This window comes from Pterocles gutturalis, unplaced genomic scaffold (assembly GCF_000699245.1).
Source record: "Pterocles gutturalis isolate BGI_N339 unplaced genomic scaffold, ASM69924v1 scaffold25476, whole genome shotgun sequence".
Lineage (NCBI taxonomy): Eukaryota > Metazoa > Chordata > Aves > Pterocliformes > Pteroclidae > Pterocles > Pterocles gutturalis.
Genome location: NW_010101206.1, coordinates 43,168 through 59,499, shown reverse-complemented (window position 1 = coordinate 59,499; position 16,332 = coordinate 43,168). Strand labels below are relative to the sequence as shown.

The following is a 16,332-nucleotide window of genomic DNA, read 5'->3' as shown; positions in this document are numbered from 1 at the left end:
TCTCTTACAGGCTCAACTTAGACCAGGAGACTGCAAGCCCTGCCTGTTCCCTCGTTCTTGTCCCAGAACTTATCGTTCTAAGGTCTCGAAGGACAGGCTATGCATTTCTTGTGCCGTAAACCTGGTGACCTCTCTGGGTGAGTACACAGGGCCTGGTGTTCTTACCAAATTCACTTTCCATGTGTCATCTTAGATCTGGATCAACAATCTGGACTGGTCCAGCGAGTGTGTAGCCCTGGAGATTGGCTAAACGGTGGCCTGGAAAGGCTGAGAATGATACACAGTTATTTGTGCAGTTTTTCAAGAGTGCGTACAGGCTGTGTATGAAGTGCTAAGGTATTTAAGTATGAGCTAAAGGTAACGTTGTACAGTCCATGTTCAAGGCATTTCAGATGCCAAAACCAGAGGTCCTAAATCATTATAAAACCAGGTTAGGAGTACTTTGCAATGGCTCTTTTTCATCTGAGCACCTACCCATCCTCTCCCTGCTTGAGCTGCACTGTCCTCTGCAGGGGCTGCCAGGTAAAATGTTGGTAGGAGAGCAGGCTGCTACCAAACAGTGCACGTACACCTGAGGAGAAGAAAAAAGTACCATGTGGTCCATACCAAATCCCTCTTGGCAGAGCGTTGTTTTTTGTCCACCTTCTGCAGAAGTCCAGAGAGGTTGTGGATGCCCCATTGTTGCAAGTGTTCAAGGCCAGGCTGGATGGGGCTTTGAGCAATGTGGTCTAGTGAAAGTTACAGCTGATTAGACTTAGGCTTGTCTGAACACTTGCATGCAGCACCTTCTAGCTGAACCTGCCTGGAATTTCAAATTTGGTGTCAAAGAAACCCTCAGGCAGTTTGGTAACTGAGAGGCTGAGACAGGAGAAGTTAAAACCTCAAGAGCTGCAGTGAGGCTATGTATCAAAGCTAGACAGAAACTCAATCTAGTGCGAGATGCAGCTGTGCACTTAGGAAGCAGCACGAGCCAGAATTGCATCATGCTCATTTCTAGCAAGTTTGCAAGTTGAACTGTTTATGAAAGGCCAAGTCAAAAAATTCTGTGGTTCCTTAAGCTGCCCAGGCAGGGGCACTGCCATGGCTTGTACCAGTACATGTGCTAGAGTCCACCCAACTGGGTGCACTAGGAGCAAAGCACCCTCAGTTGACTGTCCTGGGGTTTTCTTTGCTCTTCTTAGACCTCTTAGAGGAGGGAAGAACCTCAAAAGTGTGAGACCAAACCCTTGTGCCTCTGCTTCCCTGCCCATTGGGCAGGCATCTGAGGAGATTGCTAACTGGCTGGGACAGATGGGAGACAACAGAGCTGACCTTCGTGTGGGTATTATGGCGTGTAAGTTCTCTGTTCTAGATATTTTGAGCTGAAGTGCTATGAATCTGATCCTATAAAAAGCCAGAAACACCATATAAAAATCACATTTACATACCAAACTCTCTTGTTTACTCCAGCTAGTCCAATCTCAAGTCACTGAAACTGTTGCAGAACACATTTGAGAAAAGAACTCAGTTAAAGCTGTGCACCAGTCAGGCTCCTTGGGTTGAATTCTGTCTAGGTCTTAAGTCTGTGAGGTCTTTAAATTGACTATTTTTTAAATGGTTGGAAGAAGTTCAGAGGGTCGTTCATGAGTGGGAGGTGAGCCTTTCGCTTAATCTTACCTGTTCCAGTCGGCGTGCCAGGGTCCTTACTGCCAGCCTTTTAAAATGAGGAGGGTGTCTCACCCTGGGGCTGACAGCAACTGGACAGACCTCTGCAACATACTCGCTGCCTTTAATCTCACACCTATTTGAGAGAACAGACCAACAGATCTAGAAAAAATGAGGGCTTTGCTGAGAAACACGTCAGTCATTCAATAACTACTTGCCCATCCACAGTGATGTTCCATCTTGGGGTGCTGTTGAAGTCTAGAGACCCGGTTACCCAGCAGTTTTCCAGGTATAACTCAGCATCGGGGCTCTCATCTTTCAGCTCCACCTCGAGAAACACAGGGTCCACAGGTCGCTTGAGTATTGCCATGTCGGGCTCGTAGAATTCCTCGAAAGATTCATCTTGAGAAAACGTCAAGGGATTTTGTTGTTGTTTAATTTTATTTAGATTGAAATATGTTTGGAAATTTTCTGATTTTCTTAGGAGAGTTACCTTTGGCCACTCTTGAAACTACATTCAGGGCTTGTCTTGTCCTTCTGTATACTGCAGAAAGGGAGACGTTAGTGAGGTTCTTTAGTAGGAAGCAGGACATGTCTCAACAGAGGAACTTACAACTGAAAGAGTGACAGAACTTTAAAAATGGAGGAAGAGAATTGCTTACCTGCAGTATTTGATCTTGGTACCATCGTACCAGAGCCAAAGGCAGGTGATGTGGATGGATCACTACTGAAGGCACCTAGCACTAAGGTTTCTTTTGCTCGATAGTAGCACAAGACTGTTAGTCTTTTGGGAAAGAGAAAAGGTAATTTTTGTGTGCACTTATACTTTCCAGCAGCTGTACCAAAGTGAGCAGTAGCTCCTACCTGTAGTCTGGATCTCTTGTGATTGTTGGTATACTCTGTCCTGGAAGAGTCTCTTTCTCATAAGAGATTTCATTTTCGTAAATAATGTGATCACCTTCAAACTGTGCATATGGGAAGCTCATTAAAAATTGGATCTTCTCAGGAGCTGGGGCAGGGGAACAAAAGAGAAAATGCACAAGAGACAGAGACTTCCAGCAGATGTGTCTGCTCTGGCCATGGGCTTACCCTTACTGAAGTGCCACAGGTAGTGACATGGAACTTGAAGAAGGCATGTCCTTCATTATACTCTCTAGGCTTGCAAGAGCTATCCCTTAGTTTGGTTTTACTCATATTAATGGCAGGAACTGTCTTCATTTGGGCAGATATCATTATGGTACCATCTGGGTGGCATACTGAGAAAATCAGAGAGTTGGTTATAAACTCAAGGAAAGAACCACAGATCTTTTTATTGATTGATCAGTTGTATAACTTACTTATAAATGCCGCAGAGTTAAAAGTGCAGCCAACGGAGAATGTCTGTAAGGTCTCCATAGTTCTCACTTTCCTTAGGGCAACATTAAACCTTGCTTTAATCTTCTGAAAGGACACTTCCTGTGAAGAAGGTGATGGAAGAGGTTTTATGTTAAGGCATGTGATCCATATGTACGAAGTTCTGCTTTTTAGCTTCTGCCACTTGAATGCTAACAAGTCACAAGAGTTAAGTCATTGTGAAGAGCCTGATGCAACATGGGGACAGAAGTTTTCTTATATGAATTAATTGGTCACTGAGAGATAAATTTTGGCTGATTATTGTAGAATAGTTCAGATGTTTATTACAGCATCAATTTTCCCCTGACATGTCTTAACATTTCTACAAAATGTTCCTTTAAAAGAGCTTCTTTCATAAAAGCTATATTGAAATATTGTTTCTGGCTCAGTGCAGATGGGACATTTTGCCTCATCTTACTAAAAATACTGAGGAGTCTGTTTTTGAAGAGTCGGTGCATATCTTTTAGAGACAATTTAGCACTGCAGATTACATAATACATGGCATTTCCAGAAGGGTCCAGGTTCGATACTTCTTGTCCTACTTGCACTGGCTTAGAGTCCTTCCCTCTGGAGGTTTTCCAATAAGTGTAATACTACAGCACTGCAAACTGTGGCTGTATGAGCAAACAGTTCTGCGTGCTTTAAAGAAGGCATTGCTGTACAGTTCACATACCTCATAGACAACTCCCACAGCAAACAGAGGTATTTGCAAGATCAAGTGTGTAGAATTGGTAGCTGCAAGATACCCATTGGTAAGTGCAACGTGCCGGTTCAGGGGCTTGTTGTCAAGATACAGGTTCCAATACTGGTGCAAGCCCAAAGTAGGGATGGCTAGATACAGGTTTTCTTCATCACAGTAACCAACTGCTTCTGGTAGTTCTGTGGGAAGAAAGTGGGATGAAGAGTTAGCAATGAAGAAAGGTTTGAGCGATGATGTTTCTCCCAGGCACGGATTTCTATCACGGGTAAATTTGGCACTGGCACTGCAGCAGCGCTGTTACGAGCATCCTGGCATCATCTGTAGGGCTTTGGCTGTGTTGTGCATGTAGCAGCTCACAATCAGTGGGATCAGGAATCCTCATGCTTTGGTGGTGGCCTGTCAGCTTGCTTCCAGGACTAGTCCCTGTTTCAGTAAGGCAAGCTGAGCTATCTATGTAAATATATTTTTTTGGTCAGTCTTCTTTGGGTTGAACCCAGAACTATTTCAAATATAAAACAGGACAGTGAGAAGACTGTCACCTTTGGGGCGTCCAAAATGGAAGAAATTTGAGAAAATACCAACCAGACTTCCTGACTATTTCAGTAACCTGCTAAGCACAGCACTTAGTAGATGATTGTCTCCTTACAGAAATGCTGTCTTTGGAGTTCACAGCAGTTTATTTGAGTCAGTTGAGTTCTGCCCTGAACACAGAGGCAGAATTGCAGCTCAGGACAAACTGAAAGTCGTAGCAACGTCTGAAAGTTTTGCCAGTAGATGTATGTTCAAGTCATGAGGCATCTTGTTTGCTGAGTTTGCAAGCCAACTTCTTCTACACACTAGTTTTTATTGCTCTCAATGTCTTGAGGGCAGAGTGTCTTGCCAGTATGCAGAAGAGCTGCCATCAGAAAAGCAGCAAGTTGGCTATGTTACCAATAATGAGCTATTGAAGGGTGGGGTTTTCCCAAAAGCTCTCATCCTCCATCTAATGCTGTTCTCACTGAATTCAATGAAAATCTGATCCGTGCTGTTGATGCAAACCAGTTAGTATCAGGGGAAAGCTTACCAATATCAGCTATCATACACTCCACCTCTGCTGAATGATAATAGAGTGTCATCTCCGGACCCACGCTTATAGTGTAGTTAACAAGGAGAGTGTATTTTGTTTCATTTCTGTTCACATACTGAAAGAGAGAGAAGAGTAAGGCTGCAGTAGCAATGGTTTCCAGCACAGACAGGCATGTATATCCTGAGCAGCACTAAATAATATTCCAGCACCATCCTCTCCCCTGCAAATAGCTCAGTCTCCAAAAACATCACTTCAGTTGGCCTAAAACTATTCAGAAATCTGGACTGGATTCAGCAGCAATTTCAGCCAAACATAAATGCAGAGGATGTAGTGCCTGTTCAAAAAATGGAGGCAGAAGTGAACACAGTGGTGTTTCCTCTGTAGTCCGCTGGTGAAAGAGCTCATAGAGGGAGATCTGGGTCCAAATCCTTCTTATTCTTCACTCAGAGCGTTGGCTGAATCCGAGAGAGTGAGTAATTGATGAGACAGAAGGTGTGAGGAGATGCTGTGAGAGACCCCTCTCAATATCCTCATGTACTTCACTAAAAGTGCCCCTAAAGCAAAACCTGCTGTTCAACCTGAAAGAAATACTTCTGAACATTTTTGGCTTGCTTTGATCCATAATGCAATTTAACTGTGGTTTGACTGCAACCTGAAAACTATTTGCACAACCTCTGATCCTGTATGTTCACAATGTTGTTCCTTGTAAGAGAAAATAGCATCACAGCCCTGCATGATTTGGTTGAAACAGCGGTAGAGGAGTTGCAGTTATGTATCCTCCCACTAAGATGAGAGGTTGAATTCCCTCTGTGAGTTTATACTTTTCCCAAGTATTTACATTAGAAATGGTCTGAAGCTTAACAAAATTACATTTTGAATACCCTGAGCCTGCCTGTATGTGCTCACACATTGCGTGCCCTGTGCCAGTGGTCAAATGGCTCTCACAAACAGTAGGTTCAGGAATTACTGGACGTTGGTAATCGGTGTTTGCAGGATTGCAATAATTGATTTATTTTTCCAAGGCACTTCTATTTCAAGGGACAGGATTTAGTAGAGGTTTGACAAACCTCTTCCTGCTGGGCACATGCTCGGGCATTAGCCATGCTGACAGACACTAAAGGAAATCATATTTCATACCATCTAATCACACCTGATGCTGCATGTATCCCAGAGACCTAGGGAGAGCAAGGTGGGGATATACAAGCCTCTAATCTTATTTCAGATGAGTTTAGACTCATTGACACCTTTATGATGGAGGAACAGTTGTTGGTTAATAAAAGATGAACTATGTTTTGAAAAGGGACTGCCCTACCTCCTCCACTCAGCTGCTGAAGTGACCTGCTGTGTCTTACCTCCTTTAGAACATACGGATCATCAAAAGAGACTTCCAGGATAAATCCTTTTGTTCTGTTAGAAAAAGGAGTTTCAAAAATCTTAAACCCATGGTGCTGTGCTTCCCTCAGGGTAAATGGCACATTTCCTATTGCGATTGCCACCAGAGAGACATCGGGAAGAAAGTGTCCAAATGCAACATTAAATAGCCTTTCGTCTGGCACGGTATCTGCAGGGAGAGAACATCAAATTACTGCTGATGTGGATCAAGTAACGAAGACAGTTGGGGTGGCCTCCCATTCAAGTTCCAGGAAACTTAGCCAACAGCCATCTCTTTAATGGCTCTGATTAATGAGTGTTTGTGTTCTAGTCAGATCTGAAATACTCTGAGTACACGAGAGTTTCTTCAAGCTGCAGGCAATTAGCAACAAATACATACAACTTGCTAGCAAGTGGGTTCAGTAACTTTCTAGAGGTGCACTATGATGTGCGATAACTTTCCTATAAAGAAATCTAGAATCTAGTTCAGCCACATAAAATATGGAAAAGCTATCATATTGTATGCCAAGAGGCTCCTTTTTCTTTCTATACCAGTTATCCAGTCAGCTCCAAAGTTGTTTACTGGCTTAATGCATTGGAAAATATAATTGAAAAAATATTACTACACCACTGGTTGGCACAGTGATTTCAGTATTCTCCCTAGATAACAAATGCAGACCGTTTTGGGGAGAAAATGCCATCAATAAATGCTGTCCTAAGACAGTTCTCCCCAGTGTGATAACTGCACAATGTAACATTTTTATTCTGGGGTCCCACGGCTCACTGGAAAAATCTGAATGATAGTGTGAAAAAAATGTTCATTGTCTTATCAGCAACTGATAATTTTAATTTCATCCCATGATGACAGGTGATAAATGACACATCCATTAAGGCTAAAGTTTTGAGGTTTTTTTGTAATACCTTGTAATACCATCTTGACTTCAGCTAGCAAAATGGAAGTGGGAGTTGAGAATGTTCTGGTGAATGTCGGTGTGTGGCAGAGGTCAAATGGAACAATGTATAACATAGCAAAAGCAAGAGATTGGTAAAAGGCATTGAGAGGAATGACTTACTGTTGATAACAGTTGGTATTTGTGGCATGAAAGGTGTAGTGATGGATTTGATGACAGTATACTTTGTGGTTTGCCAGTCTGCATCTGTCCACGTGTGCTCCAAGAACAAGTCAATACTGTAAATGACTCCGTACACACCACCAGATACGGAGCTCTAGGAGGTAAAATTTGTGATTAAGACTTAATTCTCAATAGCTCAATAGAGGAATGACTGCATGTGGTTAAAATTATTACACTAGAAAGAGAAAATGGTATTCTAGTACAGTTTGGGATGGATTTTTCTAAGGGAGTTTGGCCCACTTGTCTGGTCCATATCTGTCTCAGATACTGCTGAGATTCTCAGTAAGGAGGTATCAGGGTTGGGAGGGGTGTCCTCATTAAGTTTAGTAAGTGACCCTATTTGCATTTTTTTTTTTTTTTGCAATCCCTGAACTAGCTGTCGTGTTTCTCAATCTGTCCCAGTTCACTCCGAAAGGTTGTCAGGGCTTCCAACAGTTCTTCAGACCAAGTCTGCCTGGTGTTACATACACATAGTGATGTAAGTGTCCACTGATACACCAAACAGGGAACTTTGAACAGGATAAGCCAAAGTCACACCCATGTCATTTTCACAAATCTAACTGGTAAAGAGCTTTGTGAGAATATTGCCAGCTCCTTTATACTGAACATTTCTTTGGACACTGCCTCTATACCTGTAAATTATAGATTGACATAGGTTATACTGTGGCCAAAGCAGATGGCTTCACCCAAACTACATGCTGGGAGCGTGGTCCCATGCTAACTCATGCAGCCTTCATGGAAATTGTCAAGGAAGTTGCTCATCAACTCAAGTCAGAAGTGTGCCAGGACAACTCTCATAATGTAACAACACAGATAATTGGACTCTAGTGCCCATGAATCTCTTCACTCTTAATTTGTTAGTGTACTTTATAGATTATTAAGAAAAAGTAGTCTTGCTTCTCCTACGTTTTGTAATCAGAGATACTTGGTTTCTGAGCAGGTGCTTTCAAAACACAGAGAAGGAGCACGTAGGTCTTCAAATATTTTTTGTATCTAAGAATTTTAAGCAGCAATCAACCATTATTTGGAATGATTTGGAATGATCATGATTTAGAAACATCTTCCATGGTGCAGGCCCTCAAATGTGTTGGTATGTGATGGGTTTGTACTAACCTTTAGCTTGCCTCCTTCTGCTCCAATAGGGATAGTTATTCTGATGTGTGTCTTGTTGTGCTCCAGTAAGTAGTTCTTCTGCTCTGGTTTTACTATGACTTGGCCATCGACTCCCATTAAAATGTTTTTAGACAGAAAGGTGAATTCTTGAACCACTAATGTTGGGATAACACTTGGCACAGTCCATGTTAGCGTAGTGTCAGTGAAACTGATGCCATCTGTTGAGTTAGATAGACAGTCCCAGAACACCGGGCAATTGGAATTACTGGTGAGTCTTCACTATACCATGGCTGTATTTCCAATACTCCTTTTCAGCAGGGTAACTTTACAGCTTTCCCTAATGAAACACCTTGTAGGATATGAGCCAACTGATGACTGTTCTGTCACAGAAACCCTGATGCTCAAAGTAGACTTGCATCACGAGTTTCAGATGGGTAGTTAATTTATTCAGAAGAACCAACAGTCATGCTCCCAGTTACCCACCCTGTTGTCCTTCTTGTCCCAGGGGTTTTGCCTTACTGTCAAAAGAAGTGTGGCACAGCCACCTGTTTAGGCCTTCTTGAAATATTGGCTTCAAGATCACGATAACTTAAAACACCCTGCTTCCTCACCAATTGTTCAAATGAATAGTGTTCTGTGAGAGACAGGAGGTGCAGCCACCACTGTTCTGCAAAAAGCCAGGCTAGCTCTGTCTCTCCAGAGAAAAGGTCTAGGTGAGTCCCAACAATGCAGAGCTGCATCCCCTACATAGATTTGTAGGACAGTGGAGAGCAAAGGCTGTGAGTTTACTCCAGGGAAGATTCCCTGGCCCTTCTGTAGTGGTTTTACTTGTGTCCAGTTCCCTGCATCTAACATGTGGGTTTGAGAAACCAGAGACAAGGCACGACAGTGCATGGGGAACGAGGTAATGTAGCATCACAGCAGGGAACATGTTTGACTCGGACTCAGCTCATGCTGCTCTGGGGGCAGCTTGTAAACCTCTTCTCTTACAGAGTAGGTCACAGGGAAATGGGGAGACTGTGTTTTCTACTACCTCCTTAGGCGGTTATTTTTGGTGAACAAGGAAGAAGTCCTTACCGACAGGACAAGAGACAGTTGTGTCAATCATCAAAAGCAGCCACCGCTGCCTGTACATGGAAGTGGAAGTCACCATGTTCATATTTACACCACTGACCTGTTGGGATGTGGGCAGAAAAAGAGAACTGATGTCCTAGAGAGGCAGTGGAAACAGCACAGTTTTGTGTCTGATCAAGACCAACAACTCACCACACTGACGTCAGACTCGTTGCTGTGGTAGGGCGCACGGAGGTACACGCGGGACAGCGTATTATTGAAGCTGTAGCCCAGTTTTGCTGCATCGCTTACCATTATTGTCTTTCTCCCTGATGGAGAGACAAACATCAGTTGCCATAGCTGGTATGCAACATTTTGAGTCTGCAAGAGAGAGATGAGCTGCATGAGATCTAAGTCTACCAAAGTCTCTTAAAAAACTATGATATTGTAACATCTGTTTTCCTCTTAGAACCTGGAGTAACCGGAGTCACACTAGACTCTGCTAATCCACTGCAGGCAAGAAACACCCTTGATATAAAGGTAAGGAATTCAGTAGCTCTTTAAGTTGTCTTTGTGGCAGCCCTGGAAGAAACATAGACTGGTGGCCTTAAACAAATCCCCTTGGACAAAGTGCCTTTGCTGTGAATAAAATGGTTTCTTTCATATCTGTCGATTCTGGAGCAGTCCAGAGGCCAAATGACAGAGTTCCTTTTATAATACATAGCCATACTGTGTCAAAGATAAGAAGAGAGGAATATCTATACTGGTCTAAACAGAGTGCCCTGAAATGATAACCATTTGGAGGGACAGTCAACAGGAAAAGTGGGCATAAGGAGCAAGTAAAACATGAGAAAAATAGAACAAGTGTATATATTTCCCCCCTAATACTTTCCAGCCTCAAATAATTTTCGGCTCAGGGACTGCTGAGTTATCTGTAGCTTCTTTGTATTTTGTATGTCTTACCAGATTTCTCTTCGCTCATTTTTTCCAGACTCTCCTTGAGATCGAGCAAGCTGTTAGCAGCCACAACATCTCTTGGCAAGGAGTTTGACAGATTCACTGCCCATTGTGTGAAGAACCACCTACCTTTGTTTGTCTTGAACTCAGTTTCCACTAATGTAACAAGCATATGGCTCTGTTCTCCCAACTAAATGTCTTTTTGCAGTCTAGAGCTCTAAGAAAACTTCAGAGGTTTTTTTGGTACTTGATGGCATCTTTGCCATCTCCCTTTTTTTGACAGAGATGGAGCTATGCCCCAAGAGTAACTCATGAGATTAGTGAGAAGAGGCAGGCTAGGAACTGTTAGGAAAGACTCTGCTTCATACCTCTGGCAGTGCTGACATCCATGCTACTGTGTAGTCATTTGAAACTGCGGGGACATCGGTCTTCACTGACACCTGGGGACACAGAGAAGATTTGTTGGGAACAAACAAACCTTTAGCATTTTTACAGGCATGGGGAGCAGAGAGAGGGCTTTCAGATTTCTTCTCCAGTGTCTGTCGGGATTTAGCAATTTACATTCACTGGAGGTAATTAAAGTGTTTCCAGAAAGGTTCTTGATAGTGATAATTTCTGTGGTCTTAAAATGAAGATTAAAGCCACGGCATTTATGGCAGTGCGTGTACAGCAGAGGGAATGCTTTGTGTATAACCAGGTAAATCTAAAGTCCTGTTTTGTATCTGGTAATCTGTAAAATAGATCCCACTCTGGAGACTTTCAGGGGCATCTGGGTCTCTCTGTATAGGGAACCAGGCTATTGGTGTTGACAGGACTGGTTCCCACTTCCCATGCAGGCTGAACCTCTGAAAATGCAGGATCCCCAGTGCCTAAGGGAGATGCTATGGTGTAATGCTTGCCAGTACACGCTGCAGAGTGAGACAAGTTCTGGGCACTCAGCTGGGAGCTGGTGTTTGCCCCAGACATCTGTACCATGGTGTAAGTGTGTTGCAACAGCCAGCTGTGAATACACAGCCTCAAGTCCTAGTAGGAAAAATATGCTTTATTTGTCCTGCCTCTAGTAGGTGTGTACAAAAGGTAGTGAAGTTTGTTTTGTTTAGTGCCTTATTTCTACGTTAGTGCATAGATGCTGGTAGCAGGCTGGACAGCCAAATGGTACCACCCAGCAGGAGGCAGGTTCCGTCTCACTAGTGATGTCTGCAAGTTCTGTGATGCAGCAGGGGTGCAGCTCTGCAAACTCTAGGTTTTATTATTTCAAATATAAGGATGACATTCTGGCAGATGCTGTGGCACTTTGTAACATAAAAATAAAGCTCTCATGAGCTAAACAGGTTGGTCTGACTGGCTGCTCATTTTCTTGCAGTGGCTTACATCATCTGTACACTTAACTGAATTTCACTGCGTGCAAAATACCTATGACATGTGAATGTGTTACTAATAAGTATCTACTGTTACACCCTCTGCTGAATGTCAGCAGGTCGCTATTATGCCTGGTACATAGTGTAAAACCAGCTTCTAACAGGGATTTCTGGAGGTGGTTGTGCCTGGCAGGGAGCTTGGATGTAGCTTCGCGTTCAGTGGGAAAGATTTTACCTCCATGTAGTTTTCTTCACATACAATTTCTCTTGAAGCCCAGGAAGAGTAGGAGCAGTACATAGGGTAAGTGTAGGTCACAGCTGCCCTCATGCTTGAAAATGAGGAGACCTTGATGTTCACAGTCAGTGAAAACAGCTCATCTGCCTGGGAAGGAAAACAGGCCATTCAGCAGATGGTGTGGAAGGTTCCAGGAGCAGCTGGATGGGACCATCCAGACCAGCGTCCTGTTTCCAAGAGGGGTTTACAAGGGTGAGAACAGGTTGAGAGCTGTAGGGACAGTTTCTCCAACATAACACCCTGTCTTAAGTGGTTTGTGTTCAGGGGCTTTCTGAGACAGAGATGTCTCAGCACTTGCAGCCTTTGCCTCAGATCAAATCTCAGTGCTATTCTTGCCACAGTATTAAGGAACAGCTAGCCAGGGGAAGATCTAACCTTCCTGACCAGCTGGTTCCCGTTCTTCCCATTCATGACTGCTATGTGCCTCCTCGTGGAGAGAGAGTACTGGAGTTCTTAGTTTGGTGTAGGTAGTTCAGATCTGTCCTACAAGTGCTGTTTAGTGTCTCTCTTGAGTAGCTTCACTAAGAGCTCCTCTTGGTCCTTCAGCTCTCCAGGAGACAAACATGAAGCCATGGACTGTGCTTCTATCTGACATGGATGTATATTTTTCTACAGAAAAAGGCAAAACCTTTCCAAAGAAATTTCCAATCTGGAAATCCTGGTTGTTGCACTGCACACTGTACACCACCCCCGCCCTACCCGTTCTTGTTAGCATAACCTCTGCCCATGAAGTTTTACCTTATTTTTTTCTGTGTGGCTTCCAGGATCAGCCAGACTAAACATGGACAAGCAATGAAGTTTCTATTCTGATATGTTCTGTTTCTAGGTACGTTGCATCTCAACTAACATTTGGAAATCAAAAATCCAGGCTGAACTTTTACACGTTTTAGGAAGGGGTGAATCACCTTCCGGAGATGCCTGTTTCTCTCCGTTGACTATTGTGGAAGTGTAAGCAACTAGTTTAGACTAGACATTATCTTTTAGATGGCTAAAGTTACATGCGACAAATCTGGGTCTAACAGATGTGTGTGAGCTACGTTCCTAGGCATGTGTTAACAGGCACATTACCACACAAATTAAGCCAGGAAATGATCTGCCAGAATCACACTGCAAATGTTGCTTTTTCAAGCAGATGCCTACTTCTTTCCAGAGAGGCTTTCAAGAAACTCTCTGGCAAATCAGCAGCTACAAGTATATGCCTGAGAACTGGCAGCTAGTCAGCAGCATTAGGCTAAGTGTCGTTTCATGGAGAGAGGAAATCCCATGTCAGTCACAGTGAACAAACCTCGTACTGGAAAGCCATTGCCTATTCATTTCTACACACCATCAACACTAACTCCTTGAGTTTACTGTTTCTTGACTTCTTAAAACATGACATTGGAATGCCATATAATATCCCAATCTTGTCTTTTTGGAGACAATGTACTGTCTGAAATTATTTTCAGCCCATCTCTGGGTCTTACCTCGTTGGCCACGTGACAGCCAAGCACCGATGCGCGGAAGACGGGGTTGCCCCACACGTCTTCTGACAGGACATAGCCACAGCGAGATGCTAGTTTCTCATCCAGCAGAATGGGGCCAGCATGAGGATCTACAGGAAAAGGGAACGTTGTGTGGGTTGGAAAGCTCAGGGTAAGTCATGGGGCAGAGTGGTCCTAAGGTGCCCTCACACAAGTCTCCTCTGAAAAGAGGTCCAGCTGGTTTGGGTGGTCTCCAGCGATGTGTGCTATTAAGAAGCTGGTGAAGCTGTGCTGGTATGTGTTAGAGTGCATGAGGCAGTCTGGCATGTCTCAAACTCACCCACATTATGCTCACTTTAATGCCCATTTCTTTGTGTCCAGAAGCTTGTGCCACAGCCACCTTGAAGTGCTACTATGGAGAGTTTCTCCGGGGTGTCACATACATTTATCCCTCCCTGATTTTACACTCTAGAAAAGAGTTATGGGCTATTAAGCCGATCCATTTCTAAAAATCCTCAGGTTGTGAGAATTCATTGCTCACTGATCAAAGGATGCAGTCATGGACCTATTTTGGATGGGCTCTTCTATAGATTGCTCAGGTTTGCGGCTCATCTCTGCTTGGCAAGTCACTACATGCTGTTAAACCTACGGGAGAGCCAAGTAACAAGCACGGTGGGATCTGGCTGTGCTCAGCTCTTGATACTGATAAGGTTAATAACATCATATTCTCTTAATTATCTGCCCTTTGGTTAAGGAACTAGTTCAGTCTTGGGTCAGACACAAGAATCTGTACAAATAGATAGGGTTTAACTAGCTGCCGTTGTAATTTCTAGATTGGTCTGTCATCTTTACGTGTCGAATAGAACTAATAACTGCTGTTTCAGTAGATTTATTCTTGCAGCCAGGATAGACTAAGGAGACAGATGAGAAGAATTTTGGAAGAAGAGGGAATAGCTTTTATGGGACCAACTGATAGAGCTGGAAGAAACAAACAACCTCTTTGTGCCTGAAGGCTGGTCTGTTTTTTCTAGCGATATCAGTTGCTCTCATAAATGCTATCACTTCTCCCCACACCCTTGGTGTACTTGACTTTTTCAGTTCTGCCTCCAAATCAATTGAAAAAACCCAAAACCCAGAAAAAAAGTGGACTGATCTCAGCAGAAAGAAATCTGGTTTGGGGTGAAATCACATAATTTGTTCAATCCTGATGTGCACATTTTCTGGTTTTCATTTTGGGTAAGTAGATTTTTGTTTTCCTCAGCAAAATAGAAAGCCTTTGTTCAATCTGAACTAGGGTATTTAACTGCCATTGTGGTGTTAAATAAAAAGGAAATTTTTAAAAAATCCTTTAATTGCTGCAGCACTCAGCACTCTTTGGGAGTGTGTTTTCTGGGCATTACCTAGCCGACACTGCTGTTGTCATTTGTGCTGTCCAGGACATATCCAAGCTGCAGTGTGGCCTTTGTTTTCCTCTCTAGACGTGTGTAAGGGCTCAGCAGAGGAAAGAATGAAAGCCAAATGTCAGTCCTTCCTCCTCAGACCATCCTTTGTCCTTTCCCCAGCATGTTAGTTGTAAGGAGCAAAGGGGACTGTGGCTGTAGATACAAGCTTTACTCATCTGTAGGGATATTGGCCAAACTGAGGTGCGAGAGGCCAGGTCTAGGTGGCAAGGATGTTCTGCGAATTCTCTGGGGACAGTTACCAACTATTGTGTAGATGACAGCAGCATCCAGATCACAGACACTGTTATCATTTGCATGACTCCCCAGACTTCATGGTACTCGGCGCAGCCACTTGTGACTCACCATTGATTTCCAGCTGGAAGAACTTTCCCTGGAGTAAGAGTTTATTCAGTTTCATCCAAAAAATCCTGGAGTGGCAACTGCTCTCTACAAAACCTGGTGGGAGCACATATGGAGCACATGAGCCAGTGGGACAGGAGGGCAGAGAAGAGGCACAATTTGTTGCAAGCAAAATAACTGAGTTCTCATCCTTGCCTCTCCCTGCTATCCTTTTATCATGTTTCACCAACCTGGGGGAGCCATCTGCCTCCCTTGCCCCAGCCAGAACAGCAAGCAAAGCAGCCAGATCCTGCAGTGTAAGTACATGAACAAATGATGGGGTGAACAGAGAAAAAAAAAAGATCAAGATGGAAAATGAACAAGGCAGCAACCAAAGTCTCATTACCTGCATAGCGAGTAACCCACAGCCTCCATCTGTCCCCAGAGACCTGTGCATGGGCAGCAAAGTCCTCCTCCCTTTGAATCAAAGCTGACTCAGCTGTGGAGAGGGAACTTGGTCAGATCCAGGAAGAAAAGTATAGCTCACCTTTTACAAGAGAGAGATTGTGTTGGCTTCTCCGAACCTTGCGTGTGAATCAGGGGAGGACAGTGGCTTCTGTTGCAGAGGGAAGCCTGGGCTGAATCCTGATGTGTCCTCCAATGTTATCTGAGCTCCTGGCAGTGGGAGGCAGCCTCCCTCGCTGGGAGGGCAGAGCACCCTTCTGCCAGGTATTTACAAGGTCAGATGCTGCTTCTGAGCCTGATTCTCATGAGTGCAACAGGGTGCTTGGTGCTTTCCATCAGCTCCTGGGAGGTAATCTCATTCCTTACAAACTGGTTGGGTAGCTTTGGCTTCAGGTCTTAAGAGCACATGAAACATTTCCCCAGAGGTATTTTAAATGGGTCTACACAGGAAATACATTTTTGTTACTGTGAAATGTCCCAGTGACCCAGCCATGCCAGAGATAACAGCAGTTCTTTGGCAGCTACACATTTTTCTTTTGTGGAT

The 16,332-nt window shown here is 43.7% G+C and overlaps 1 protein-coding gene across 1 annotated transcript; it reads right to left on the bottom strand.

Moving 5' to 3' along the window:
• Positions 1–1,656: 1,656 nt before the first annotated feature.
• Positions 1,657–15,903, bottom strand: LOC104468505 (the record flags this gene model as incomplete). The annotated part of the gene is made up of 19 exons (XM_010082677.1): positions 15,730–15,903; positions 15,575–15,633; positions 15,348–15,440; positions 13,546–13,673; positions 12,023–12,169; positions 10,798–10,869; positions 9,686–9,853; positions 9,497–9,593; positions 8,420–8,637; positions 7,247–7,400; positions 6,155–6,363; positions 4,800–4,917; positions 3,710–3,915; positions 2,982–3,099; positions 2,734–2,900; positions 2,509–2,609; positions 2,307–2,428; positions 1,863–2,046; positions 1,657–1,780 (listed from the first exon to the last, which is right to left on the bottom strand). Coding segments are annotated over exons 1-19 (2,514 nt in total), but the record flags the coding sequence as incomplete, so codon positions are not given.
• Positions 15,904–16,332: the final 429 nt, after the last annotated feature.